Source organism: Hemibagrus wyckioides, linkage group LG07 (genome assembly GCF_019097595.1).
Source record: "Hemibagrus wyckioides isolate EC202008001 linkage group LG07, SWU_Hwy_1.0, whole genome shotgun sequence".
NCBI lineage: Eukaryota > Metazoa > Chordata > Actinopteri > Siluriformes > Bagridae > Hemibagrus > Hemibagrus wyckioides.
Genome location: NC_080716.1, coordinates 2,451,791 through 2,477,484, shown reverse-complemented (window position 1 = coordinate 2,477,484; position 25,694 = coordinate 2,451,791). Strand labels below are relative to the sequence as shown.

The 25,694-nt window shown below is 39.9% G+C and overlaps 3 protein-coding genes across 5 annotated transcripts; 1 reads left to right on the top strand and 2 right to left on the bottom strand.

Annotated features, from left to right (window-relative positions):
• Window positions 1–802: 802 nt before the first annotated feature.
• Window positions 803–11,693, bottom strand: otomp (otolith matrix protein). The gene is made up of 9 exons (XM_058395397.1): window positions 10,780–11,693; window positions 7,806–7,942; window positions 7,403–7,505; window positions 6,390–6,575; window positions 5,201–5,375; window positions 4,951–5,018; window positions 3,535–3,719; window positions 2,744–2,915; window positions 803–1,969 (listed from the first exon to the last, which is right to left on the bottom strand). Exons 1-9 carry the CDS (start codon window positions 10,853–10,855, stop codon window positions 1,959–1,961), a joined length of 1,113 nt encoding a protein of 370 aa, XP_058251380.1. The 5' UTR covers window positions 10,856–11,693; the 3' UTR covers window positions 803–1,958.
• Window positions 11,694–12,139: 446 nt separating this feature from the next.
• Window positions 12,140–21,291, top strand: acvr1l (activin A receptor, type 1 like). Of its 2 annotated transcripts, none has more exons than XM_058394773.1 (11): window positions 12,140–12,222; window positions 12,960–13,040; window positions 14,470–14,549; window positions 14,751–15,002; window positions 16,119–16,330; window positions 16,508–16,607; window positions 16,944–17,090; window positions 17,239–17,514; window positions 17,655–17,852; window positions 19,101–19,231; window positions 19,618–21,291. In XM_058394773.1, exons 3-11 carry the CDS (start codon window positions 14,483–14,485, stop codon window positions 19,750–19,752), a joined length of 1,518 nt encoding a protein of 505 aa, XP_058250756.1. In that variant the 5' UTR covers window positions 12,140–12,222; window positions 12,960–13,040; window positions 14,470–14,482; the 3' UTR covers window positions 19,753–21,291. The 2 variants fall into 2 exon arrangements, with proteins under 2 accessions (XP_058250756.1, XP_058250757.1); XM_058394774.1 differs by lacking the exon at window positions 12,140–12,222 and adding an exon at window positions 12,423–12,547.
• d2hgdh (D-2-hydroxyglutarate dehydrogenase) lies at window positions 21,271–25,657 on the bottom strand. 2 transcript variants are annotated; one of them, XM_058394772.1, is made up of 11 exons: window positions 25,517–25,657; window positions 24,504–24,608; window positions 24,067–24,234; window positions 23,871–23,928; window positions 23,378–23,517; window positions 23,101–23,294; window positions 22,856–23,024; window positions 22,624–22,767; window positions 22,265–22,407; window positions 22,019–22,184; window positions 21,271–21,945 (listed from the first exon to the last, which is right to left on the bottom strand). In XM_058394772.1, the coding sequence occupies exons 2-11, from the start codon at window positions 24,604–24,606 to the stop codon at window positions 21,683–21,685; spliced, it is 1,548 nt and encodes a 515-aa protein (XP_058250755.1). In that variant the 5' UTR covers window positions 24,607–24,608; window positions 25,517–25,657; the 3' UTR covers window positions 21,271–21,682. The 2 variants fall into 2 exon arrangements, with proteins under 2 accessions (XP_058250755.1, XP_058250754.1); XM_058394771.1 differs by having other exon boundaries at window positions 24,067–24,237; window positions 25,517–25,655.
• Window positions 25,658–25,694: the final 37 nt, after the last annotated feature.

The window sequence follows — 25,694 nt, the reverse complement described above, 5'->3', positions numbered from 1 at the left end:
GTCTCATTGAAAGATTATATAACATACAGAATTGACTAAATCAGAGCTTTTGGTTCTTGTTTCTGTCTTTGCCCTTGTCCTGTCATTGGCCTGGTTCCTAATGTGGGTGCCTTTTCCTGCAATAGTCTAAACTTTTAAAAACTTTGAGCTACAAAGTGGGAAAACAGCATATGGACACCTCAACGAAATCATCAATCTGGCCAGCTAACATTAGCGATCACGAGCGTCATAATACTTTCTTGAAACTGAATGGTCAGGTTTTTTTTTAGCTCTTATAAAGTAATAAAATGATCTTTTACTTGCTGTTAATGGTGTGAGCAGCCATGCTGACAAAAGCTATTATTATGTGAAGGTTGGGAATTGTTGAACGCAGCATTAGTTTTGTTTTATACATTCCTGTTTGTAGAGTTATCCTGGCATTACTGAGTCATTATTTCCTATTCCATATAATTCCATGCAAAAACTTTTACACTTAATGTAGAAGATCCACAATGTCCTTTTAGTCATTCCTTCACTGGTCTCTCTTTTTGGTCTTAAGAAAACAACAAGCTCTTCAGTTGATTTTGTTTCCTACAACTGGTCTGTTCTCTAATGTAATTTGTGCCCTAGCTCTTAGTCCTGTATCTTTGTCTTATTACAAATGAAATGAATTCACACATTCTTTCAGTCAGAAGAGTTTATGATTAATGAAGACTTAAGGATATCTGTTTACATCCAATTTTGCTTAAAAAAGCAGTCCTGTGATCAGCTTTCACAACACGTAACTGAATCCAGTAGTGTTTTCCATGGCATTTTGTTTCAAAAGCAATACACTTATGACATCTTCGAGGGCAAAAGGTTAATTACAACGTCCCATAATGTCGCACAACGGCATATAATTAATGCTAAACTGTGAAAAATCGGCCGCTCAAGAAAGTACATGGTCGAATAATAATTAGATATGTGTGCTGTCGACATCAAGGTCATTAGGCTGCATGTGCCTAACAAATGCTTAATTAACCCGGAATCAAAATCGCTAATGTTCATTAGCTGTGTTGCCGTGCTGAAACCAATCCATTAGGACCCTATATTAGATGTCATTATCATTTATAATACATTTGTGTTGTCACGCCAAAGCGTCTCATGAATAAGCTATGCTCGTCCGTGCCAGAGATTCATTATTGCAGCACGGCATTGCTGCATAAAACTCACATAACAAAAATGTATATTCTGATGTGTAAAAGAGTAAACAGGGCTGTTTTTGACTTTTTCATATAATTTTTTTATTGGTAATAAGTCGTTTATGTAAATCTGTTCTAGAAATTAAAGAAACAAAAGACTATTTACATGAAATATTGTTCTGAAGTCCTGAAGACCGCATTATGTGAGCACCTGTGTTGAGATCCTTCCAAAATGGGATGAGTATGCGTGAACCGAGAGAACATTTTCCAGAAGTTGAGATTTGGAAAAGATTTTCTAGATAAACAAACACTAAGCTCAGGTAGCTGTTGCTATCAGACCATCAAACATAGTTATACAAGTTCAAACCTGGGCTAAAGGTGGCTTGCTAGATTATTGGAGCCCAAATTGTTTTTTTTTTCTGTACATTAAAAAATTCATCAGTTGTCTTAACCTCAAGGGCAAGGGTAACGACTCCGCTAAGCAAACTCCCGTTAACCCAGGATATGTATCAGATTGCATGGATTTAACACAGTATAGGCTCAATAGAATGAATCCCTTCACAGCATGAAGCAACCTCATCGGCCTTCGTCCTCTGTGAGATCGCAGATCAGATAGCGTATATAGTGGGATGTGGACGGCAAGTCGCCGATGAAGGAAAGGGGAGAGGAAATCATGTGGCTTGGGAATGAGAACTTGGCAAGGTGGGTAGGGATAGGAATATCTGAGAGAGGGAGGAGGAAAAGGGTGGGAAAGTGGAAAAGAGAGAGAAAAGAGAGAGAGAGAGAGTCCTAATCCCATCAGCACAAGCCTGTGAAGAAGTTGAGAAGGAGAAAGTACTTGTTGATAATTGAAATCAACTACAGAAGTATATCACAAATGCATATTAATTAAGCAATAAAACACTTGCATGCTGTTACAGGAAAATGATCAATGACTTTCTGATACAAAGCAAAGCAGACATTCATCCCAAAGTTAATTAACTTAAAGATATGTTTAATGTTGTGGAACTTCCAAGAATTAAGTTTATTTCTCACACTGGAGACTCCTTCCATTAATGCTGAACAAGCATCTCCATGCTTTACCATATCAATGATTAGTTATTAAATAACATATCATGTCTTTAGGTTATGTGGCTTAGATTATTTTGTATGTCCTTCATACAAGCCACTGGGACTTAATAGTTACTATAGAAACAATAACGTGTTCAAAGGAGTACATTGATATCAACCATGCAGCTGGAACCTGGAGCTGCTTCGGACCAATCAGCTTCCAGAACTCAGATCATTGCTGTGGTAACAGATAGTGTATATAACAAGAATGAAATCTTATTGGCTCAAATGTGCTAGCTTTTTAAATATCTTTTCAAATTACTAAAGTAGCTATTTCGAGGCTATTTGAATCATTCGTACCCTATAGCACAAAGCTCCTACTAGTGCTACACTCTCATATGACAACCCATGAGACCTGGTAGCATGTTTTTAAACTCTAAACATGTAACATGGACATTTCGACGTCACAAAACGTAATGAACCATATTCTTAGAACCCTAGCGTGATGAGTCTTACTCGGTTATTTGGTTTACCTTCACACTCGAATGCCTGAAGCATGGTGGTGTAACTGTGTCCCAGCCAGGACTGGTAAGTTCCCATCACCCTCATCAGCTTCAGAGTCGAGTCACTGAACATAACGTCAGGCTGTCCGTATCCCACCGAGCTGAAGAGTGAGAAGCCCTGTGTGGCATTGGCAAACGCATTCTGGAAGAAAGGCCACAAGTCAGGGACTGACTAAAAATGCTGGGCAAAGCAAATTAGCTGGTTAGGTTAAAAGATAAGGTCAATATTTATAGAAAGGAAGTTCGAGATATTCACGAGTCAGGTTACGCAGCAAAATACCTAGCCTTCCAAGGTTGCCAGATATTTCTTCAGTCCAAGATTAGTGTCTAGAACATCTTGAAATGTGTACGGAAATAAAAAAAAAACCAGGGATAGAAAATATGGACTTAAAAAGAAAATAGTGATTTTTGATTTAAACTTATGTAAAGAAAAATAGAAAAAGTAATATGATGGCATTAACGTGAATGAGAAGATGGTAAGCACTGAAATAAACATCTAATAGGAATCCATTTCATCATTGGGTTGCATTTTTATTTCTTCCATCAATGTCAAACTGATGTCATTAGAAAGATGAAACCATCTATTATCACTTTTAAACAGGGAATGATTGTGTCTTTCATCACCTTGGTGTGTAATGGATTATGTTTTTTTTGAGAAGTGTTTAATTCTGTTCCTCTGAAATTTTTTTTCCATGAAAGAACACCAGTACTTTTCCTCTCACTGACTAAAAGAACGTGCCAGCTGGCACAAAAGTGCTGACCTGAACACGTTCCAGGAACTTGTAAACGCGGCATTTATCCTCCAGGCGCACCACCACAGCGTTGGCGGGCACCACGGCCAGGTGGCATCGCGCGTGCTCCGAGGGAGGAGCTTCACCTCCATCTGGGCAGAGTAGCTTCAGGTCCTCCATCTCTATGTCCAGAGCCCACGATTCCTGGTTTTTACCTTACACATGGAGACAAACCTCGGATCATCAAATAGCAATGAATTTGCGTGTACCCTGTTTGTTGTGTATCCTGTAAAGCAACCTGGGTTTGACCACAACGCACTATGACATGGTAGACTCCTTCCATCACCATTATATAAACTGGAGAAACTTCACGATATCAGCGATTGTAAGATTGCTGCAACACCTTCAACCAATCCGCTTGAAGAATTCAACAGTGGTGTGGTTTCAAAATTTTTAATTTCCTTGTATTTCCAAAGAAGAGGTTCATTCTACAGCCTGAAAGATGTTGATTAAGATTTGCATGACAAATCTACCTTGTAAATACTGAATTGCCATGCAGCCAAGATCACAGATCTGCTCCAAAGCATGAGTCAGATCAGAATTCACAGCATGGATGACGCTTGAAATAGCCAGGCATGGTTTAGCAAGGCTCATTAGCGAGACACCTGGACACTTTTTTTCCCCTTAGAACTACAATGTTATGAAATACTGCCCCCTGCTGGTTTATATCAGATTGAAGAGACATTTTTGCCGTTTTTGTTTGACAGGAAGTCATATTCCTGGTATAGTCCTGTCTTGCATCCAGGATACATCTTGAGAAGAAAAAAATCTCGAAAATATGTCATCATAAATGCACCCTTGTATTTTATTTGCATTAGATTGCTAGGTATAGATTAATAACAGCTAGCATGGTAAAAAAGAAGAACAGGGATACTAAAAGAAATCCCTACAGACAAAGGTGATTCCCTGAATGGGACGCCATTTTGTGTCCATATTATTCCCACAAGATTCATTCAACCATGTTACCTGAACACAGTCACCCCTGATTGTCCTAAAGATTATCCATCCATCCCTCCATCCCTCCATCCACCCATTTTCTGTAGCACTTATCCTACACAGGCTCAAAGGGAACCTGGAGTCTATCCCAGGGTACCCAGGGGACAAGGCAAGGGACATCGTGGACAAGGTACCAACCCATCACACACCCTCGTACACTGTTTATAATTTAGAGAATCCAGTCACTCAGAATCTGGAAATTGGAGTACCTGAAGGAAACCCCAAAAACAAGTGGAAAGCATGCAAACTCTACGGACACGGGAATTAAACCCCCAAACCTGGTGGTACGAGGCAAATGTTCTAACCAACAAGCCACCCACCACTCTCACTAGGAACATTGTTTTGTTTTTATCATTTGGATCAAAAGAAGAGTTAAACAAATCAGCATACCATTGAGGTTGTCAAAGACAGTGGTGTGTTTCACAAAGGCCACATCTCCAAGGTTCTCTGCCACACACCTGCATGATACAGAACACTAAGCAAAGCAAAGTTGATAGATCCAGGCCAGGCCACTTAGCATTACAACTTGGAAAATGGTTTTAACAATACTGCTCACCTCATCACTAATTTGAGTAAGACTTGTCTACATAGTCAGGACATAGGCTGGTCCTTGCCTTTCGCAGACAAACAGAAACTGTACCTGAGAGCTCCTGCCTCCCCGTAGTGCCGCTCCCGAGGGTTGTTGGCGCAAATGTGCCGGTCGTTCTCATCACCTATGCAGGCCTCACAAAGGTTTCTGGGATTGTTGCCTTTGGGATCATGCTCTGGGTCTTTTGCCCCTGGGACACAACTATAGCCGAAGAAATCTCCCACCGCTATGGGAGAAGGATTGTTAAAGTCGCTTTAGCACACACTCTCACACTTACACACAGTTGTAACTCTATCTTTGTAGTGTATTTAATTTGACTTTGTGTGTTAATGAATCTCAGTAATGCTACACCTACACCTAATCCTAATCCTAACCTCATTTACCAAACAGGAATCTTTTGTTTTCTTTCAAATTTTGTTAAATGTAGAAGTTCTACAGTGGTGATATTCAAATTTCTACACCGTCATATGTCTGGTCATTTGAAACTGGGATTTGGGACTACAAGGGAAAGAAACAGTAGCTCACTTTGGGGATCATACCGAATTGATGTTGTATAAGGAAATGTACATTACATACTTTTCATGGAAAAATACAAAAAAGTCTTTAAGTTGTGTTTTGTTGTTGTTAAACCATTTTTTTTAATATTTTGACAACTAGCATCCATACCATATGTATTTTCCTTATTTCCTGTTGCAATAAAAAAATTGAAACCCAACAGAGGAATATTTATTTCATTTATTATTATTATTTTTTTTTGCCGATCTGAAATTTACCACCATTGAACACTTCCCTACTTTACAACGGCAGGATTTCTTTTATAAACCTTAAAAACCTTGATAAATGTAGAAGAAACACATGCAAATCACATTTATTAATAACTAATTTTCCTCTAAATCATTTGCCGAAGCAAAAAGTCCAAAAAAGTTCCAAAAAAAAATCCTATATTTAATTAGAATTTAGTTTAGATTTTTTTGTACACAAAATTATATTTTTAAAGAACTGTTCCAAAATAGTGTGTGGCATTTTCTTGATTAAACAATAAATATTTATACCAATTTTATATTAATGATGCAAATTTATGTATATGTAATTACATGAAAGCTTGTTTGCTGAAATATATATACGTTTTTAAACTTTTTAAAAGAATATTAGCAATCAACAACTAAATGAACAGTGATATGTGTAGTTTTGTTTGTTTATATTTTAATTGATCTGCAGTGTTTAATGCTCTGCTATTCACCATGAGGGAAGTTGCACTGCTCGTCCACGCTGATCTGCGACGTATTGACCAGAAAGCCGATGGGCACCGTCCAGCCCACGGTGGTGCGGATTCCCGGGTGGCAGGAACTTCGCTCGTGCATCTCCAGAAGAGACAGATCGCCCGAGGATCTGCGCGCCAACGCCACCACGTAGTAATTAATGCCATCTGAGGGACAACAAAGAAAATCAGACAGATGTTTGTTGATGTTAAACTGGGATTCAAATCAAAATGACTTTATATCTACTTACATTAGGGTTCGAAACAGGGATGAAAATCTAGTAGACTTTATTTAAGAGAATTATAAGTATTTCTTGTGTGATATTTTAATAAAATGCATGATATAAAGAACATAATGTTCAGATACATTTACTCTTGTAGAGGGATTTTTATTATTTTTATTTATAACCTTAATATTAAGTCTGATATTAAATAATAAATAGTACTACAATTTTCAACGTCTTTTAAATGATGATGATAATGATGATGATGATGATGATTATTATTATTATTATTATTGTTATACAGTTGAGTGCAAAAGTTTACACTCCCCACGTCTTTTTTTGTTTTGTTTTGATGTGTTTTATTTCACAGTTATCTACGCATTTGTAATACCATTAATACATATATATAGATAGATAGATAGATAGATAGATAGATAGATAGATAGATAGATAGATAGATAGATAGATAGATAGATAGATAGATAGATACAGATAAAAAAATAAATAAATAAATGAATAAATACACAAGATAGCAATCCATAAGATAAGGTAAAATCAGCCAAATAGAATATTTTGACCCTCTGAATCTCCAGCCTTTATTTGAAGAAAGCACCTAGGGGGTGCAAACTTTTGCATTTTGAGTTATTAATACCTGAGCACTATTTTATTTTATTATTTGATCGTAAACAATAATCTTAAGAACCCAACCACTCTATACCCGACTATATTCTATATGTCCGTATGTTGTAGGAAATATGAGATAGTGCTAACCAATTCCGTTGTGCGATTCTCCTACTGCGACGTCTAACCCGTAACAAATACCGGCCGTGTAGATCTCATCAGGATACATGGAGGCAGCGTCGGCCGTGCCGTTCTGTTTAAAGAGAAACAAAAAGGGAGAGAAAACAGAAGCTTTTCATTATTTTGTTTCACTTTAGTGACAAAGCTAGAAAAAAATAGGTTCTCAATTTCGTTCATTCAACTGATTACTTATTTTGTAGACATTTCACAATATTGAAAGCAACAATAAATGGATAAAAAAAAAACAGCATGGTCTTAAATCAGCTAAAAAAGTATCACGATCTTTAACAAGTAGCTTTCTGTGGGATGTAAAATACTGTGCAGAAAATCAACAGTAAGTCTCATGCTGTAACGACAAAATAGCTTTTCTCACCTTAATCCTCTGCATGCAGTCGGTCGCACTCTGACCTCGCACGCACTGCAGTTTCCCACGGACGTTCCGTAACGTGATGTTCCCGGCCAGATCCAGACACTTCTGCTCCTCTGTCTCAGAAACTGCGCACCACGTGACTGTACACAAGGAAGCCGGGGATCTTTATATCACCGTGATAAGAAATCTACTCACAAGCCTAAGTTGGAAAAATGTAAAAACTTGCCATATTCAAATACAAATATAAGTCTTTATTCTTGGTGCTTAATTTTTTTTTTTATAACTTAAAAAGTTTCTGGTACAAACTTGTTGAAATTTAAAACACATAGTAAATTAAATGAAACTTGTAAGTTACAATTAGTTGTACTAAATGAATACAAAACATCGAGATTAAAAACGCGGCTTTTCAATTCATTCATAGATTTATTACTTTTTACTCTATGTATTTCAGATTTCTATTTTCTTTCTTTTCACTTTTCTTCTTAAAAAAGTTGTTCAATTTTCTTTTCTAAAGCATCTTTTATGAAATTTGAGATATTACAATAAGTTTGCCTTGCCTTACTCAGTAAAGTAGCGCTTTATACTTAACATACTATAAAATACAGTATTAACTAGGCAAGTCAGTTCTGGTACGTGTTGTACATTGCAATTTCTGTAACACACAATACACTACTTACTTAATTTAAAAGGTGGTTTCATGTAGTACTTAGTAAATGATACTCAAAAATTGTTCTGCGAAATCAAGGAAATGATGAAGTAAGCAACATGAAAATGTCAGATATAGTTCAACTCATTATCCTAATAAGAAATAAAGAAAATAATAATTGTACTTGTGTCCCTTTATTTTTTTGCAGCACTTTGTACTTACCAAATTGTAAAATCTAGCAGAAATTTTATGTTTTTAGATTTTAAAGCACTTAGTAAACATACAAAACTGTCAGTCTTGGACAAGCGTACTTGAAGATGGTGTGCAGTAATTACTGCAAAGTTAATATGTAATAATTAAATATTTAGTATACAAGAGTCGGGGTATAATTTCCAAATGGAATATGTACAAAATAAATAGATAAACGAACAAATATGAGGAAAAAAACAACACAAAATGTACAACCGCTAACTACTTTCCATATGAAAATACATAAGTAAAGGTAAAAGGTGTCATTATAATGTTATATAAATATTCAAAATTTACCGGAAAGAAAATATTTATAGTCATCATGCAATTTTTAAAAAACCTTTATGCTTAACATACTGTAAAATATAGTATTTTCTGTTTAAGTATTTTCTGGTGCATGGTGTGTATTGCGTATTAGATTTAGTTATCTTTAATACTGTAATTAACATTTATTAATGTAGTACTTAGTAAACACTCATATTACAGCAATATACTATAAACAACATAGAAAATAGCAGGTGTATTTCAACTTATTATCCTCAAAAGTAGTAAATTCTATTAAACCAAACATTAAAAGTACATTATATGTACATTATTTAAAGGGTAAATTGTAGTGTTATATAAGTACTTAACATTAACTCAATGGAAAATAATGATAGTTTCTTTTATTTGCAGCTCTTTCAACTTATATTTCAAATATTATAAAATATTGTAGTCATTTTCTACTTTTCCATGTTGGATTTTAAAGCATTTAGTAAATATACATTATATGAAATCTTACAACAGGACTCGAAGATGCAATGTAGTAAATCCTGAGAATTTAATAGGCAATAATATAGAACTTTTAGTACTTATAGAATATCTAAGTAAAATAATGAGTAATATAAAAAACATTCGAATATTCTTCAACATAGAAGTACTACTAATTTGCTTCTTTAATAAAGTATGTGATGATTATATTCAGCACAGCAATTATACTGTTAACTTTATTAATTTACAGGTAACTATAGTCACCTTACCTTTCAATATTAAGTCATTAGGCACTTTAGCTATAATACTTCCTGTGTAAATCGGATTTGGTAATTTACATTCTAGATATCATTTCTCTGAAAACTGGGAGGTTTTGATCAACAGGGTTTGGAACCTCAGTGCAATAACTACTGAAAGTTATATAAAATGATACAGAACTAAGTAAATATTTTTTGGTGAAAACTTTTTATGTTGAATACGTAAGTGAAATATTTTATATGGAAGTAAGTACGGCCAACCTGCTTCTGTGTTTAAAGAGAATTTTACATTAATTCATGCAAAAGAAAATGACAGTCAGTTCATTTTGCAGCAATTTACACAGTAAAAATATGATATTCTGGAATATTTCTGGTATATATTAGTAATATGTGTAAGAAATGTAAAAGGTTTTGGAGCCACATTGCAGTGATTACTTAGAATTTAATAGGTAGTGATGAATACTTTTTTTTAGTATAGAATATGTAAAAAAAAAATTCCAAGTAATAATGCTTTAAAGTAACATAAATGTAGTAAGTATAACCAAACCGCTTCTATAAGAAAGTACGTAAGTAAAAATATTGTAATGTTAAAAATTTATTCAATATTCACCTTAAAGATAATGTCATGCCTAACTGTGGCTCTTATGAGACACCACGCTAACCTCTGATTGCTAATCAGAAAACATTGCCTGGTCTTTTTTCCGTAGCAGTTTTGCTAAGCCTGTGCCCACTGTAGCCCCAGATTCATGTCTCGGGCTGACAAGCGTGGACCCTGATCTACCACCAGGTTCAGTGTTTTGTCTGTTCTGAGATGCTTTTCTGCTTATCACGGTTGTAAAGTGTGCCTATTTGAGTTACGAACTTCCTTTTACTTCATATTTATCCAATAAAGTCTTAGTACCTTGTACATACCTATAGGTTCCAAATGACATAACAGATGTTATGGAAGAGATTAAATAATTATATAGTTAACGATGTAGTACTACCAGTTACCAGTACAGATATTCTGGTGCCATGTTTTTATCATACAATCAGAGACTGCTCAGTTGTTTGCACTGATTTAATGAATACTCACTGCTTTGGATGGTGGCCCCACTGACCACTGCAACCAGGAGAAAAGCCAAAAGCAAGCGTCCTGCTGTTTGCTCCATCTTTCCTTTGAGCAGAAGAGTCTCTCAAATGCTTGCAGAAGTATTGTGGGAAGTAACATATCATTTTTTTTTTTTTGAGAGAGAGAGAGAGAGAGAAAGAGGCTCTAAAGGCTCACATTGCCACTCTCTCCCAGCACCCAGAAAGCTGGACAAGAGGCGAGCTGTTCCATTAGCTAACATTGGGTGGTCATTTTCCACTTAGTGGTCTAGTGTTTCTCTTTCAATCCTCTGAGAGCTGATGGCATGCAGCATTTTTGCACACTTCACCTCCCCCGGTCAGGTCATATCAGGGGTTATAATTAAGCTAGGCACAATGGCTTTTTGTGGATGGTCACTAAAGCCTTCTGGGGATTAAAAGTCTGGCTCTAGAGCGAGCCAGGTTTGATTGAGATCACTGATAGAAAGCAGAGGCACAGCAGAATCTTTTGTCCCAGCAGTAAGGCAGCTTGAAGAGGCATGTAGGCCACTTGATACCAGATCTACTTCCTAATTCCCGTGTTGCCTACCCTATAATCAATGGGTTATTAAAAGGGACACGAGTCGAAGGAGATTGCTTTTTTTGGGGGTCTGACCACTGGGAAACGGGGGGAAGGTATATATTATTATACCTTCAACAGTACAACACATATTTCTGAATACTCTGGAAATCCTGACAGCCTTTTTTTTTTTTTTAGTATGTGTACAGTTTTTTTGCCATTATGCTGGTCACCTTGTTCTTTTCAGTTAGCTAGAATATACTGCAACTGACTATGTTGGCGAAAACCACTTATATCTGAACCATAAAGCAGCAGGCGATGTGACCGCTTTAATTTTTCACTACAGGTTAGGTCTAGCATTTATTATTAATAACTTGTGATGTTAATGTGGCTAAACTAGCTGCATGTTCATTTCATCAAACGATCAAAGCATTATATCTCAATAACGTTAAGAAATCCAGCTGGAATTACGCGATGAATATTAAAACAAAATAAAATCTAAACAAAAGAATAATAAATTCCTTAACAAATTGTGATTATTGGCTGTGGTGTAAGTAGAATAAAACACGTTGGGTCCTGCTGTTTTTAGGAAGATATAACAAACAACATAATAACTCCCTAGAAATTTACACCGCTTGCGAGTCGACTCTTAATGCTCACGTAAAATATTCGCCTCAGTGAACCGACTCTGTCCAAAAAAACATAATAAAACACATACACTATGAATGAGTCGATTCTCCGAAGAGAATCATCTAGAAGAGTCGAATCGTTCAAAACGCTGCACGTCTCTAACGGGGAACTTGTCGTTCCTCGAGTGACCAGTAGGGGAGCCTGCACTCTGCTTCACACCGGGTGGGTGGCACTCCATCTGCTGTGTTTGCCAACAGCCAAGTAAGACTTTTTCAAAAGAAAAAAACATAATTCGCTATTTAACTACGAATCTATTATTTATTTCGCCCGCTGACGTGACGTGAATCTCGCACGTTTCTTCTTTAGTTAGACCGCCTGGGAAACGTGCAGCTAAGCTACATAGGGCGCAACGTTGGCTCGATCCCAAATGTCTGCCTACGTGTTGTATAAGTGAACTACATAGGAGATTAAATAACGGCGTGCACGCGACGGTTTAGTGCACTACATAGTGCGCAAGGGAGTGATTTGGAATTCAAACATCGGCTGGTTTTGCTAGCAATGGATTGTTTTTATCGCCAACGATAGGGTTTGTTGTTGTTGTTACAGTGCTTACGTTTTATATCATATTATGATATTTGTTTAAGTAACCACTTCAACTAGCAAGCCTTAACTATTAGAATATACACGGTTTGTTTTTAGCCAGCTAAGCTAACACAACTTTAACCCTAAGCTAAACAGTCGAATAATGCATATATATTTTTTTTTTTTTTTTTTATTAAAACCCCAAAGCTTTAAGTGATTATCCTGTGTATGTCAGTTGTTAGGTGAAATATTTCTGTTATATCTATTTGTTTTTCCCTCAGCATTCGTTACCATAGACAGACAGACAGCTGGCTAGCTAGTTAGTTAGTCATAGCCAAGTAAACACAAGCAGGCTTAAATGACTCGTTTGGTGTGAACAAAAATAAAGACGAAAACTTTTATTTTTCTATTTTCAGGGAAGATGTCTGCTCTAGAGAGATGACTTGCTATGCAAGGATTTAAAGACAGTGTTAAGAATCACGTCAGGGTTTGTACAAGTGAGTATTTTTTAATTATTACTTCATCTCCTCTCTCATCTATACGTTAACGGTGCACTAGACAACATTTTATATGTATAGCTAGTACAAATAAATTGGACCATTGTGTAGAAATCGTCCATAAAAAAAAAAAAAAGTTTAAATAACAGTTTGGAAAGCCGACTTCCGGGCCGGAATGTTTGTCTGTCTGTTTGTCAATCATTTTATTGACACGCCCCTAACCACGCCTTCACATCGTCCTTAATCATTATGAGGAGACGCGGCATGTTTATAGTGGTGCCGTTTTGTGGGCGGAGCTTATTGTACATGGAAATGGAGACAGGTTTCAACGAGTAAATAAAAATCTAAAGAGGGTAAAGATCACAGTCAGCTGTCTCAAAAGACGGGTTACATAGGGTTAAAAAAAAAAAAGTTCGGAAACTTCCGGCCCGGAATGTTTGTGTGTTTGTCTGTCGATCATTTTATAGACACGCCCCTTCGCTTTGTCCTTAATCACTATGAGAAGTGACATGTTTACATAGTGTTGCGGTTTTGTGGGCGGAGCTTGTTGTACATGGGGAATATGGAAATTGAGGCATGATCGATGAGTAAAAATCTAAAGATCAGTCTTTCTTTGGGCACTTCTTTCTCGTCCCTTCGGTTCTGTCCATTCTTTTCTTTCTTTTCTTTTGACCTGCTGCTCTCCTTCATTCATTTCAGTCTTTTGCTGGTCGCCATGGAGATGCCACCCAAGGAGTCTTGCTGTTATTGTAAAACGATCAACCCCTAACATTATACAGTTTTACAGCAACAAGAACAAAAAATGAACGTTTTTGAGTTGTTTGGACAAAAATATTGTCAATTGACTAAAAAAAAAATCTTGTAAAAATGTTATTATTAGATTTTCAGATAATAGTAATAGCGTTATTATTGTTAGGCAGAATTTAGGTGTAAAACTCGCACCTGTTTCACATTTCCACACGTTTGATAGCATTTTTATTCAATAGGAAATGAATCTGATGTTATTGAATCTGCTACACTACAGATTTGCCTCAGTGTACGACCAACTTCATTCAGAATCCGAATCCCTCGCTGGCTTGTTCACACATCAGTTTAAAAATGCAAATCTTTTTGCCTGTGCTTTTACTATAATAATAATCAGTTTAACAGCCTCTATTGGTTTTATTTGTTGCCATTTTGTTGATCTTTTAAGCCGTCGCCGTATTCACTGGGGTTGTTAAGCGGAGAATGAATCAAGTCCTAAAAAAAACCCCACACACTTTCTCATGACTTTGCTGGAACGTTTTATCGCGAGACACGTCTTCAGATTTGCAGAAGAAGATGAAGAAGTCTCCAGCTCGGACACAGTCGGAGTCTTTACACAACACTAAGGAATTGCCTTTTTCTCGCTCCTCTTAATCCAGACCTTGTCCAACTCTCTCTTTTGCAGTGCAGTGAACCAGATGGGTCATCGCTGCACCCAAGTCCTGTTCCTTGCTCTGCTCCAGGCGTTGCAGACCTTAGCTGAAGGTACAAACATTTCCACATGGCTGTAAAGACCGTGTTTCTTTTTGAAGTGCTTTTTCAGACAGAACATATATATATATATAGAAGTTCCTTGAGTGCATTTATTTTATGCAATATTTTATATTAATATTCTTATAAAATGTACATTGAGTAGTTGGAACATATTTATAAGCAGTAAACAAAATCTTGTGTGTGTGTGTCCAGATGGCTCAATCGAGTGTGTGTGCATGGGCAGAGACTGCATGGCCCAGCAGTGTAAAGGCGATCAGTGCTACTCCTCCGTGACCGTCAGAGACGGCGTGCCCTCGTTGCACCGTGGCTGCCTGATTGGCCCCGACAGCAGGAGCTTGACCTGCTTGGCTTCTCCCTCAGCCAGTCACGTGATAGAATGCTGCTCTCGCCCCATGTGCAACGCCAACACCTCAGTGGACTCGATGATTCAGCTGCTGCTCAGGAGTAAGGAGGATATATGTCATGTGCTTAGGAAACAGTGGTGTGTAAGAAACTACAATATATTACCAAAAGTTTTGGGACACCCCTCTAAATCATTGAATTCAGGGGTTGGGCTTGACCCCGTAGTTCCAGTGAAAGGAATATCAAGACATTTTGGACAACAAAGGGGATGACCCCTTCCTGTTCCAACATGACTGCACACCAGTGCACAAAGCAAACATGGATGAGTGAGTTTGGTGTGGAGGAACTTGACTGACCTGACCTCAACCCCATAGAACACCTTTGGGATGAATTAGAGCAGACACTGCAAGACAGGCCAAAACTGGGACGTCTGCCTTTACATGCACATGAGTGTAATATGGAGTTGTCCCGCCCTTTGCAGCTATAACAGCTTCAACTCTTCTGGGAAGGCTTTCCACAAGGTTTAGGAGTGTGTTTATGGGAATTTTTGACCATTCTTCTTGAAGCGCACTGATGTTGGACGAGAAGGTCTGGCTCACAGTCTTCGCTCTAATTCATCCCAAAGGTGTTCTATATGGTTGAGGTCAGGACTCTGTGAAGTTCCTCCACACCAAACTCCCTCATCCATGTCTTTATGGACCTTGCTTTGGTCACTGGTGTGCAGTCATGTTGGAACAGGAAGGGGTCATCCCCAAAGCATGAAATTGTCCAAAATGTCTTGGTATGAAGCATTAAGAGTTCTTTTCAATGGAACTAAGGGGCCAAGCCCAACCCCTGAAAAACAACACCTGAACTCAATGATTTGGAGGAGTGTCCCAAAACTTTTGGCAATATAGTGTATATCACATGTAAAGTTGGGGAACAAATTAATAGAGCAGTATGTTAATACATTGTTAGTATTATTTATTCATTTACATTAAAAAAAAAAACATACACACAACATGGGAGGCGGAGCATCCAGTCACACAAAATTAGACAGGGTGTCAATACTTTTTTTTTTTCTCTAGCAATTTCAGTACAAGATTTGAATGGTTGCTAATTATTTATAATTGTAAGTGGAGCCATTTTTTAAATCATTTTCACTGATTCTCTTGGCAGAGAGCAATAATTCTGGTGTCATGGCCTGGTAAATATAAAGGCAAGTTTTTTCTGTTCTAGATCCAGAAGGAGAACCCATGCGTTACAGTGTGGAGACTCTGGTACTGTTGGTCCTGGTCCCTTTCGCCGTGTTGGCGCTGCTCGCCATGCTGGCCGTGTCCGTGTGCCGGCGTCTGCACCCACGCCGCCTGGAGCGACTGCACGAGTTCGACACGGAGCAGGGCGCCATTGACGGCCTCATCGCCTCCAACGTGGGCGACAGCACCCTGGCGGTACGCTCTCCCACTGCGCTGTAATAACAATGTTTAATCCTATTTAACACTCCTTGTTAAGTGGTTACCTCTTGGCAGAGGCAGCCAGAGGGGTTCTGTGCATAACCATGTCTATTTCATGAGTGTCTTTTATTGCATTCGTATTCATTATCTGTTGTTGCTTTAACTGTCACACAGGACCTGCTGGATCATTCCTGCACGTCGGGCAGTGGCTCAGGTCTGCCGTTCCTGGTGCAGAGGACGGTCGCACGCCAGATCAGTCTGGTGGAGTGCGTTGGTAAGACAACACAAACACAAAAACAGCTTGTTTTTTTCCAGATGTTGTAGCATTTAAATCAAACCAGTTGGACCACTTTTGATGAATACTGACCACTGCAGACCGGGAACAGCCCACAAGAGCTGCAGTTTTGGAGAGGCTCTGATCCAGTGGTCTAGCCATCACAATTTGTCCCTTCGTCAAACTCGCTCAAATCCTTACACTTGTCCATTTTTCCTGCTTCTAACATCAACTTTGAGGACAAAATGTTCACTTGCTGCCTAATAAATCCCACCCACTAACAGGTGCCATGATGAGATCATATGTAGATAACATACAGATATGTTCCTCCACCAGGAAAAGGACGATACGGAGAGGTGTGGAGAGGACAGTGGCAGGGAGAGAACGTAGCCGTGAAAATTTTCTCCTCCCGGGACGAGAAGTCGTGGTTCCGAGAAACGGAAATCTACAACACGGTTCTGTTACGACACGAAAATATATTAGGTGAGCCGTACTCCTCTTTTTTTTCTCCTATGTATCTTTAGCAGTGTTGAAAAGTGTATGATAATAATAATAATAATAATAATAATAATTAATTTTTATGTAAAATGTGTTGAGTTGTGAGTTTGAGGTGTGGACTGTGTCTCCTCAGGGTTCATGGCGTCAGATATGACGTCCCGCAACTCCAGCACTCAGCTGTGGTTGATCACACACTATCACGAGCACGGCTCACTCTACGATTACCTGCAGCGCGCCGCCGTGTCCGCGCCTGACGCCCTGAACATGGCCACCTCGGTGGCCAGCGGCCTGGTGCACCTGCACGCCGAGATCCTGGGCACAGAGGGCAAGCCGGCCATCGCCCACCGCGACCTCAAGAGCAAAAATATCCTAGTGAAGAAGGACATGCGCTGCTGCATCGCAGACCTTGGTATTATAATAATAATAATTATTATTATTATTATTATTATTATTATTATTATTATTATTATTAAGATGCAAGACTAATTTGACGTCTTCATCTTTTAATCGGAACGTTCAATTTCTTTTCCGCTGCCTTTTTCTTTTCAGGTCTGGCGGTCACTCACACACAAGCAGACAATCAGCTAGACGTAGGGAACAACCCCAAAGTGGGCACCAAGCGCTACATGGCCCCCGAGGTGCTGGATGAGACGATTCAGATGGACTGCTTCGATGCTTATAAAAGAGTGGACATCTGGGCGTTTGGCTTGGTGCTGTGGGAGATTGCCCGACGCACCTACAGTAACGGTCAGCACCATAACAAAATACTATACATTCTTTCTAAAACTGTCATTTACTGTAAAAAAGAAAAAAGAAAAAGGTTGCTGTTTTGCGTCATAAGCTTGTTATTATAAATTAGCTGTCCAGTTATTTCTAAAAGTAGTGGCATCTATCTATATATCTATTCATTCAATATTAACTGGAGTCACAAAAGTACTGCAATATAGACGTGACGCATCCAAATGCTCGCTGTCCACTCACCTCTATAAGTGTTGGCCTTTACCTCTATCTTTCTAGCTATCTGTATATCTATTCATTCAATATTAAGTGGAAACACGGGAGAACTGCGTTACGTGTATTCTGATTACGTCACGTCAAAATAAGTGGTAAAAAAAAAACATGGCCATGTGACCGATCAAAACGCTCAGCACAATGAGGAAAACTGTGTGACGTGTATTCTGGTGATGTCACGTGACATCATGTGCACATTACCCCCAGTATAAGTGGAATCACTAAATTACCACAACATGCACATTTGACGTGTCAAAACACAATGAGGAGAACTGGATTCTGTCCATTCACCTTCAAAAATATTGGAATCCTATCCACACACTCGCCTGCAAAAGTATTGGCACCCTATGCCCACTTGCCTCCAAAAGTATTGGAATCCTCTCCGTCCACCCGCCTCCAAAAGTATTGGCACCCTATCTGTCCACCCGCCTCCAAAAGTATTGGAATCCTCTCTGTCCACCCGCCTCCAAAAGTATTGGCACCCTATCCGTCCACCCGCCTCCAAAAGTATTGGCACCTTATCTGTCCACCCGCCTCCAAAAGTATTGGCACCTTATCTGTCCACCCGCCTCCAAAAGTATTGGCACCTTATCTGTCCACTCGCCTCCAAAAGTATTGGCACCTTATCTGTCCACCCGCCTCCAAAAGTATTGGCACCTTATCTGTCCACTCACCTCCAAAAAACTTCAGAAATTACAGCTATTTGCTTCATCAAGCCAACATCAAAGTTTGTCACAACAAACTATAAAAATCTAGTTATTAGTTCTAATTGTATACTAATACTGTTTTGAAGCTTTTATAATTGGGTGGAAGTCAAAACAAAAGTCCAAGGGGTGGGAGTGGGTTACAGTGTGGTGTTTGTTTTTTGTTTTTTTTTAAATCATCATGTTGTATAGTGTTGTATGCATTAGGGATAAAACACTAGAACTTTCTGAATAATATTGGATAATAGACGACATCATGCTTGTCGTTGATTGGCTGCAGGGATCGTGGAGGAATACAAGCCGCCGTTCTATGACTTGGTACCTAACGACCCCAGCTTTGAGGACATGCGCAAAGTGGTGTGTGTGGAGCAGCAAAGACCCTTCATCCCCAATCGCTGGTTTTCTGATCCGGTATGTACTGGCTTCACTGGCAGATGAGTCATGCAAGCAGATGACTAGACACACACACACACACACACAACAGAAACACGACCCAGCTCTGCTGCACACTTGCATTCATCATATCTTTCTATTCTCCTGATACCTTTTGTTATGATAGTCTTTGCTGCAGAGACAGCTGGATTTAATCCAACTCCTCTAATAAGTCCTAACCGCTAACCCACACAATACATTAAATTCACTTATCCAACCTGAAACACACTCCACTGACCAGGAGGCGGTCCGACTCCGCCCCGGGGATGGATGGATGGATGGATGGATTGATTTATTTATTTATTTGTAATGCAGCAAGGCTTACTTTTTTTTGTTGAATCAAAACTTAACTTTTCCCCCTCCAGACCCTTTCAGCCCTGGTGAAGCTGATGAAGGAGTGCTGGTACCAAAACCCTTCGGCCCGACTGACGGCGCTGCGCATTAAAAAGACTCTGGATAAAATCCTCAGCTCGTTAGAGAAGGGAAAACCGGACTGCTGAGCCCAGACTTCGGAGCAATTTGGATTGGTTTTTTTTGTTTTGTTTCGTTTTAAAACTCCGAACCCGATCTGGGATCAGCTCCCTCAAGCACCGAAACGTTTTCCATTTGATTGATGGACCCCCAGCGCTTCGACACACGGGCTCCAGCTTTCCAGGAAGCCGTTTGTATTTCCCGTCAGCGATTCAAAAAGGAAATATGAGATGTTTTCCAGGACCGAGTTCGCTCTCATCTCAGCCGCATGGTTATCTGGGAGCTGATCCTAGATCTGAGATATGTGGTGTTTGTTTTTTGTTTTTTTTTTTTTGTTTTTTTCCACAGATGAGTGTGAAACGCAACGCTGGATAAATTCTCCTTACTTGAGTAACTGTTTGTTTTTATTTTTGGAGAGATGTGAAGCCGTGATTCGTCAGTCATGACCTTCGAGGGCAGACGCACGTCCTCTCGGAGCAGCTTCTTTTCTTCCGCGTGCCTGCATGATAAAAGCCATTGCGCATCTAGCAGCAGCCTCTTTCTCTCTCTCTCTCTCTCTCTCTCTCTCTCTACATCTGCCTTTGTCTTCTCTTTCTCTCAATCGACAATCGCACACTGCTCAGTCGTTCCTGCACTATTAGGCAGCCTTTTCTTCCCTCCAAATACTGCGTCTCCCAATGCTGCAATCTGCTATGGTGCGTAAAAGTTTTTTTTCTCTCCTTCCGTTCAGCATAATCGCATCCTCTCGGCTCTGCTCCAGCGTCCCAGGTTCAGCTTGAATTTGCGAATAGTAAAAGCAGGCTGTGTTGGAAACCCCGTACACGCTCCTCACCTGTACAGTGCCGCGTAAGCATTTATTATTTTTTTTTTTCTTTTAAGGAATAACGCCTCCTAAAGCTCTAAAGTGAAGCACTAAGGTTTTATACCATGATTCGTTTTTTATCACACTACAGCACTGCGCATGATCTAAGCCTTTTCACTTGACCTGTCGTTTTTAGGCGCTTTATGTTTCTCCCCCGCCGGAGCTTTATGCGGCAGTATCGAGTTTATCGGATTAGCTTTATAACAGCCAGAAAGACGTAGATCGTATCGTGGCGAGAATCAGGGCGTAGGACTACCACTACACATCGTAAACTGTGACTGTAACCGAATGTAAAGATAGGAATACTAAAAGTAGGACGTGACACGGCTTTGGTTCTTGCTGCCCACCCCCCCCCCCACCAAGGACGTCTCGATTCGTCCATTGACGCAGCACTGCTTGTGGGGGGGGGGGTTGGTATATAATCAGAAATCACCCCATCAATCCATGTGTCCCAAATGACCCCAATTTACTACAAACACTAAATAGTACACTTCGCTTGAAAAAAAAAATAGTGCACTTCACTACACACACACACTACTGAGGGCTAGAGGGAAAACAAAACAAAAAATTGCCATTTTTCTTCCCCGAAATTTTCAGAAGGAAAGTGATTACAGGATATATTTTTCCTGTTCGCCCCCAAACAATGCAAATGCAAATAATAATTCCTTTTTTCTTTTTCCTTTCGTTCTTTTTTTTTTTTTTTTTTTTAATAAAAGGATATGTGAATTCAATATGCACATTTTACCGGCAAAAAAAAAAAAAAAATCCTTCACTACAACCAAAATAATTCTCTTTATTGCCCAAATGGATTCATGGATAAGAAAACACACAATCCAGTGTATTTACAGACATTACAATAAAATCTCGCTGGGTTTAAAGCCGATTAAGTGCTTTCTGGGTTTGTTTGTTTGTTTCAACACCCTTCAAAAACAACTTTTCTTATATCCTTCATTTTGCACTTGAGCTCATCTTCAATTATCCTGACATCACTGTTCTTTTTCAATGCTATGTTTAAGTCTTATTAGTGTTATTTATACTGTGATTTTGTGAAAGTGTTGGACTCGATACTGTAAAGCTACGACAGCAGCATCTATGATTCAGCGAACGTTATCAGGAAGTGTCTTATATGGGTTGAGTATCCCTTTAGGGTCCAGCATGGTCTTAAAGTCCGCCATGAGGCGCACGGCTTCCTGAGATTTGCTGTAGTAGATGTAGTTTCTCTTCTTGAGCCCGAGACCGTGTTCGGCACTGATGCTTCCCTGCCACTTGCGCGTCCATTCGTACACGTACGGCTCGATGGCCTCCAGAAGCGCCGCGTCTCCCGCGGGAGACGTGATGTTCAAATGAAGATTGCCGTCACCTGAAGCGATCAGAGATTAGAGATTTTTCGCTTTGAAGCTGATAAATAACGTTTTGAATAGGCGCCATCGTACCTACGTGTCCATAGCCCACTACGTTTTTGGCTTGGCTTCCCAGATGTGCTCTCATGTCAGTGACCAGATCGTAGATCTTCTCCAGGGGAAGAGAGATGTCGTATTTGTAGGTGTATCCGTCGTGCCTTAAAGCCTCGGTGATCCTCTCTCGAACAGACCAGAGAGCCTGCAGACACACATTACACCGTTATGTGCTCTGAATTGGTGAAATTAACTACTCAGCTACTAATCCCGCAAGTCAGCTACCTTTATTTTAGTCTCCTCTGTTGCTACGGTACCGTCTTGGACCAGCGAAGACGCCATGACCCTTTCTAGGAATTTGTGCAGTTTTTCCTCATCGTGTGAAGGGCTGGATCCTGCCGTCTCGATCACGATGTAAAAAGGACTCTCTGGAGGGTGAAAGGATGGAGATGCTAGTCAGACCAGTAAGGAGTATCATAAGTAAGTACACCATGAGTAAGTACACAGAGTTTTAGTTCTGCCTCACTAGGCTCCGCCCCCTTCATCAGAAGTTACTCAGATGTAAACGTTCCTATTATTTAAAAAAAACTTATATGGTATAAAAGGCTTCTATTGGCCAATCAGGAGTGTGGTTTCTCGTGTACCAGCGATGGGGTTGGAGAGCCTGAGATGGTTCTCCACCAGGCTCATGCAGGCGGTGTCTAGGAACTCGAAAGCCGAGAGGATCTCACCCAGCATCCCCCGGCAAATCTGAAACGTCTCCAGAAGCTTCTGAAAGCTGGAGCAACCTATAGGTGGAAAAACAACCCAGATTTTAGATAATACGTTATAGCAGCATAGTAGTATTTGTCGCTTTAGAAACGCCATTTGGAGCACCTAAGAAGGCCACGTTTACGGATTTGGGTTTCCGTGGACAGAGGATCGACACTGCGGTGATCACACCAAGCGTTCCCTCCGACCCGATGAAGAGCTGCTTCACATCGTAGCCCGTGTTGTCCTTGCGGAGTTTCGCCAGACAGTCCACGACCCTGCCGTCTGCCAGCACCTGGATACAGGATACAGAGTTTTTTGATGTCGTCACGTTTATTTGTATGATGTGCAGTCTAGTCTCGCTCTCTTACCACTTCCAGGCCCAGAACCGTCCCTCTAAGGGAGCCGTAGCGCAGTAGTCGAAGTCCGCCCGCGTTGGTGGACACGTTGCCCCCGATGTGACAGCTTCCCTTTGCTCCCAGATCTAGAGGCATGATGAAGTCATGCTGTTCCACGTACTGAGACAGGTTCTCCAACACGCAGCCCGCCTGACACGTCAGAATCCCTGTTAAAAGATTTCTTTTAAAGTACACACACAAGGGTTTTGGCCACAGGTCTGTTTTTGATACAAGAACGAAAAGCTCGTACCCGAGATGCTGTCGAAGGTGAGGACTTGGTTCATGAGTGCGGTGGACAGGATGATCTCGTCGAACACGGGAACGCTGCCTCCCACCAGCCCCGTGTTTCCACCCTGAGGACTCACAGCAAGGTTCCTCTCATTGCAGTACCTGTAAATGGGCGGAATGTCTATTTATGGTAAGTGTGGTTCGAGTAGACGGGGTAAATTTACAATATTCAATTCAATTCTATTTTTATGGCACTTTTAACAATGGACATTTGTCTCAAAGAAATATAATTATTTCTATTAATCCCTAATACCCATGAGTAGCCTGGGGTGACTGTGGGAAGGAAAAACTTCTTTAGATGGTAAGAGGAAGAAACCTTGAGAGGAACTAGATTCAAAATGGAACCTCGTCCTCATTTGGGTGGAATATTCGGCTTCAAAGTGAACCTAATAAACTGGCACACAATAATACGTTTAATATCACAGATCAGAGGGAACACTATAAGAAGTTATTACCTGAGGATCTGAGAAACCTCCTCTGTCGTCTTGGGCCGTAACAGAACCTCACTACTACCTGCACGTGAAAAAAAAAAAAAAAGGTGTGCATTTCTAAGCTTAACAAAGGTGACATTTTTTTGCCTAATTCTCTTTATCCTTAATTAAAACCACAGTTACCATGGTCCCACCTGAACCTAAAGAGCTTTCCGTTCACCTTTTGTCGACTTGAGCCAGTCCATGTTGCAGGACTCCAACACGTCCGGGTCTGTGACGGTTCTTCCAGGGAGAAGTCGGGTGAAGAAGTTGATGTCGTCAGGCGTGACCCGGGAGAAGGGGCGGCGAGTCGGGGCGGCTTCGTGTGCACCTCGCAGATGTCCCCGCCCTGCTGTTTGATTAAAATACAATCAAAGATTTTAAATATTGTTTATTACATCCTTTAATGAAGGATAATTAAAGCTATTCTGCCACATTCTTACCCCTAAGCTAATATCAGTAATATTTCTGTGATTTTATTTTATTTTTCTATTCATAAATTGGTTGTTTTTAGAGCCACAGATAAGGATGAGGATGACGCTGTAACCAGATGCACTTGGTATAAAGCCGTTATATTTAATCCAGTATTGTATATGTTTGTGAACATTAATGACTGACCTGTGATGGTTTTATGGACAGTCACATTGCAGGTGTGTGGTTTTAGCCGCAGGGAAGCAAAGTACAACGTCTGAAGCCGCTGAAATCTCTGAAACACCACCATAGCTAAAGGAGGAGGAAAAAGACATGTGCTAATAACGCATTTGATAATAAATTCGTACGTATAATGTTATTCCAGGTTTTGTTCATTGACTAGAAAAATGATCATCTGGAAAACAGCATTGGACACGCGCCTTCTTCGCCTCATCCAATATGGCGGTCACAGAGACGCATCTCCGCCGACGTGCACTGGTTTAAAATGAAATCTCTCCCGCTCCAATATGGTGACTGTATCGCTACGCGACTTTGACACTCCACAAGGGTTTTCGAGCATGTTTCGATGAAGTCGCAGTAACGAATAAGACAAAAAAATAGCGCGCCACACTTTTGCGGAATTGTGGGACAGTTTAATAAAATAGGACAAGCCATAAGAATAGAAACGCCGCAGCTCGCGCCCCTTCCAATATGGCGGACCGAGCCGTACCATTCCTTAGACGTTGAGTTGTGTACGACAGAACGTGCCCCCTCCAATATGGCGGAATGACCAACGTCGCAAGGCGTCACTGCTCGATCCGTAACGGAAAGACGATTATACAACACATTATAACATCCCATCATTAGTGTTGTTATAACAACAGTATTATAAATATCTGCCGTATAAATAAACTGCACAACAAGTAGGCGCATTTCCGCACATGCGCAGTACAAATCCGGTACGGATCGAGTAGTGACACTTGATTAATAAGCGTCTTTCCCTTCTTCGTTTATATAATGAAGAAAAAAAATAATGTGCTGCTTTAAACGGGGAAAGTAGAAAAGTGAAATGAAAAGCACGCTGCTGATTATATATCCTGCAGGTTATTACAAGAACAGCGGTTATAAGCAGTTAATATTAACGTTATAAGCTGTAAGAGAGTCAGGAAGCACACAGCAGAGAGTAACGCTAATGTTGTGTAATTAAAAGAGTCACTTACTGCAGGATTTAGCTGTAATTACCCATTCATTTTAAAATAGGTGATGAATCTGTACAACCATTTAAAAACACACACTTCTTGTGTTTTCTTTTTCTTCGTGAACCTAGAGTTGTGTTGTTGTACATGAGCCGCGCCAATGAGCAGCGCCACCTGCTGGACCGGAGGAAACGGCAGGAAT

Excerpts from the sequence above, each read along its gene's own strand:
- acvr1l (XM_058394773.1), top strand. The coding sequence starts at position 14,483 with ATGGGTCATCGCTGCACCCAAGTCCTGTTCCTTGCTCTGCTCCAGGCG. Across the intron at positions 16,608-16,943 it reads CAGTCTGGTGGAGTGCGTTG|GAAAAGGACGATACGGAGAG; the intron begins GTAAGACAACAC and ends TTCCTCCACCAG. Across the intron at positions 17,091-17,238 it reads ACGACACGAAAATATATTAG|GGTTCATGGCGTCAGATATG; the intron begins GTGAGCCGTACT and ends GTGTCTCCTCAG.
- d2hgdh (XM_058394771.1), bottom strand. The coding sequence starts at position 24,606 with ATGGTGGTGTTTCAGAGATTTCAGCGGCTTCAGACGTTGTACTTTGCT. Across the intron at positions 22,408-22,623 it reads GCTCTCCAACCCCATCGCTG|AGAGTCCTTTTTACATCGTG; the intron begins GTACACGAGAAA and ends TTCACCCTCCAG. Across the intron at positions 22,185-22,264 it reads CAGAGGAGACTAAAATAAAG|GCTCTCTGGTCTGTTCGAGA; the intron begins GTAGCTGACTTG and ends GTGTGTCTGCAG.
- otomp (XM_058395397.1), bottom strand. The coding sequence starts at position 10,855 with ATGGAGCAAACAGCAGGACGCTTGCTTTTGGCTTTTCTCCTGGTTGCA. Across the intron at positions 6,576-7,402 it reads AGAATCGCACAACGGAATTG|ATGGCATTAATTACTACGTG; the intron begins GTTAGCACTATC and ends GTTGTCCCTCAG. Across the intron at positions 5,019-5,200 it reads GGGGAGGCAGGAGCTCTCAG|GTGTGTGGCAGAGAACCTTG; the intron begins GTACAGTTTCTG and ends TGTATCATGCAG.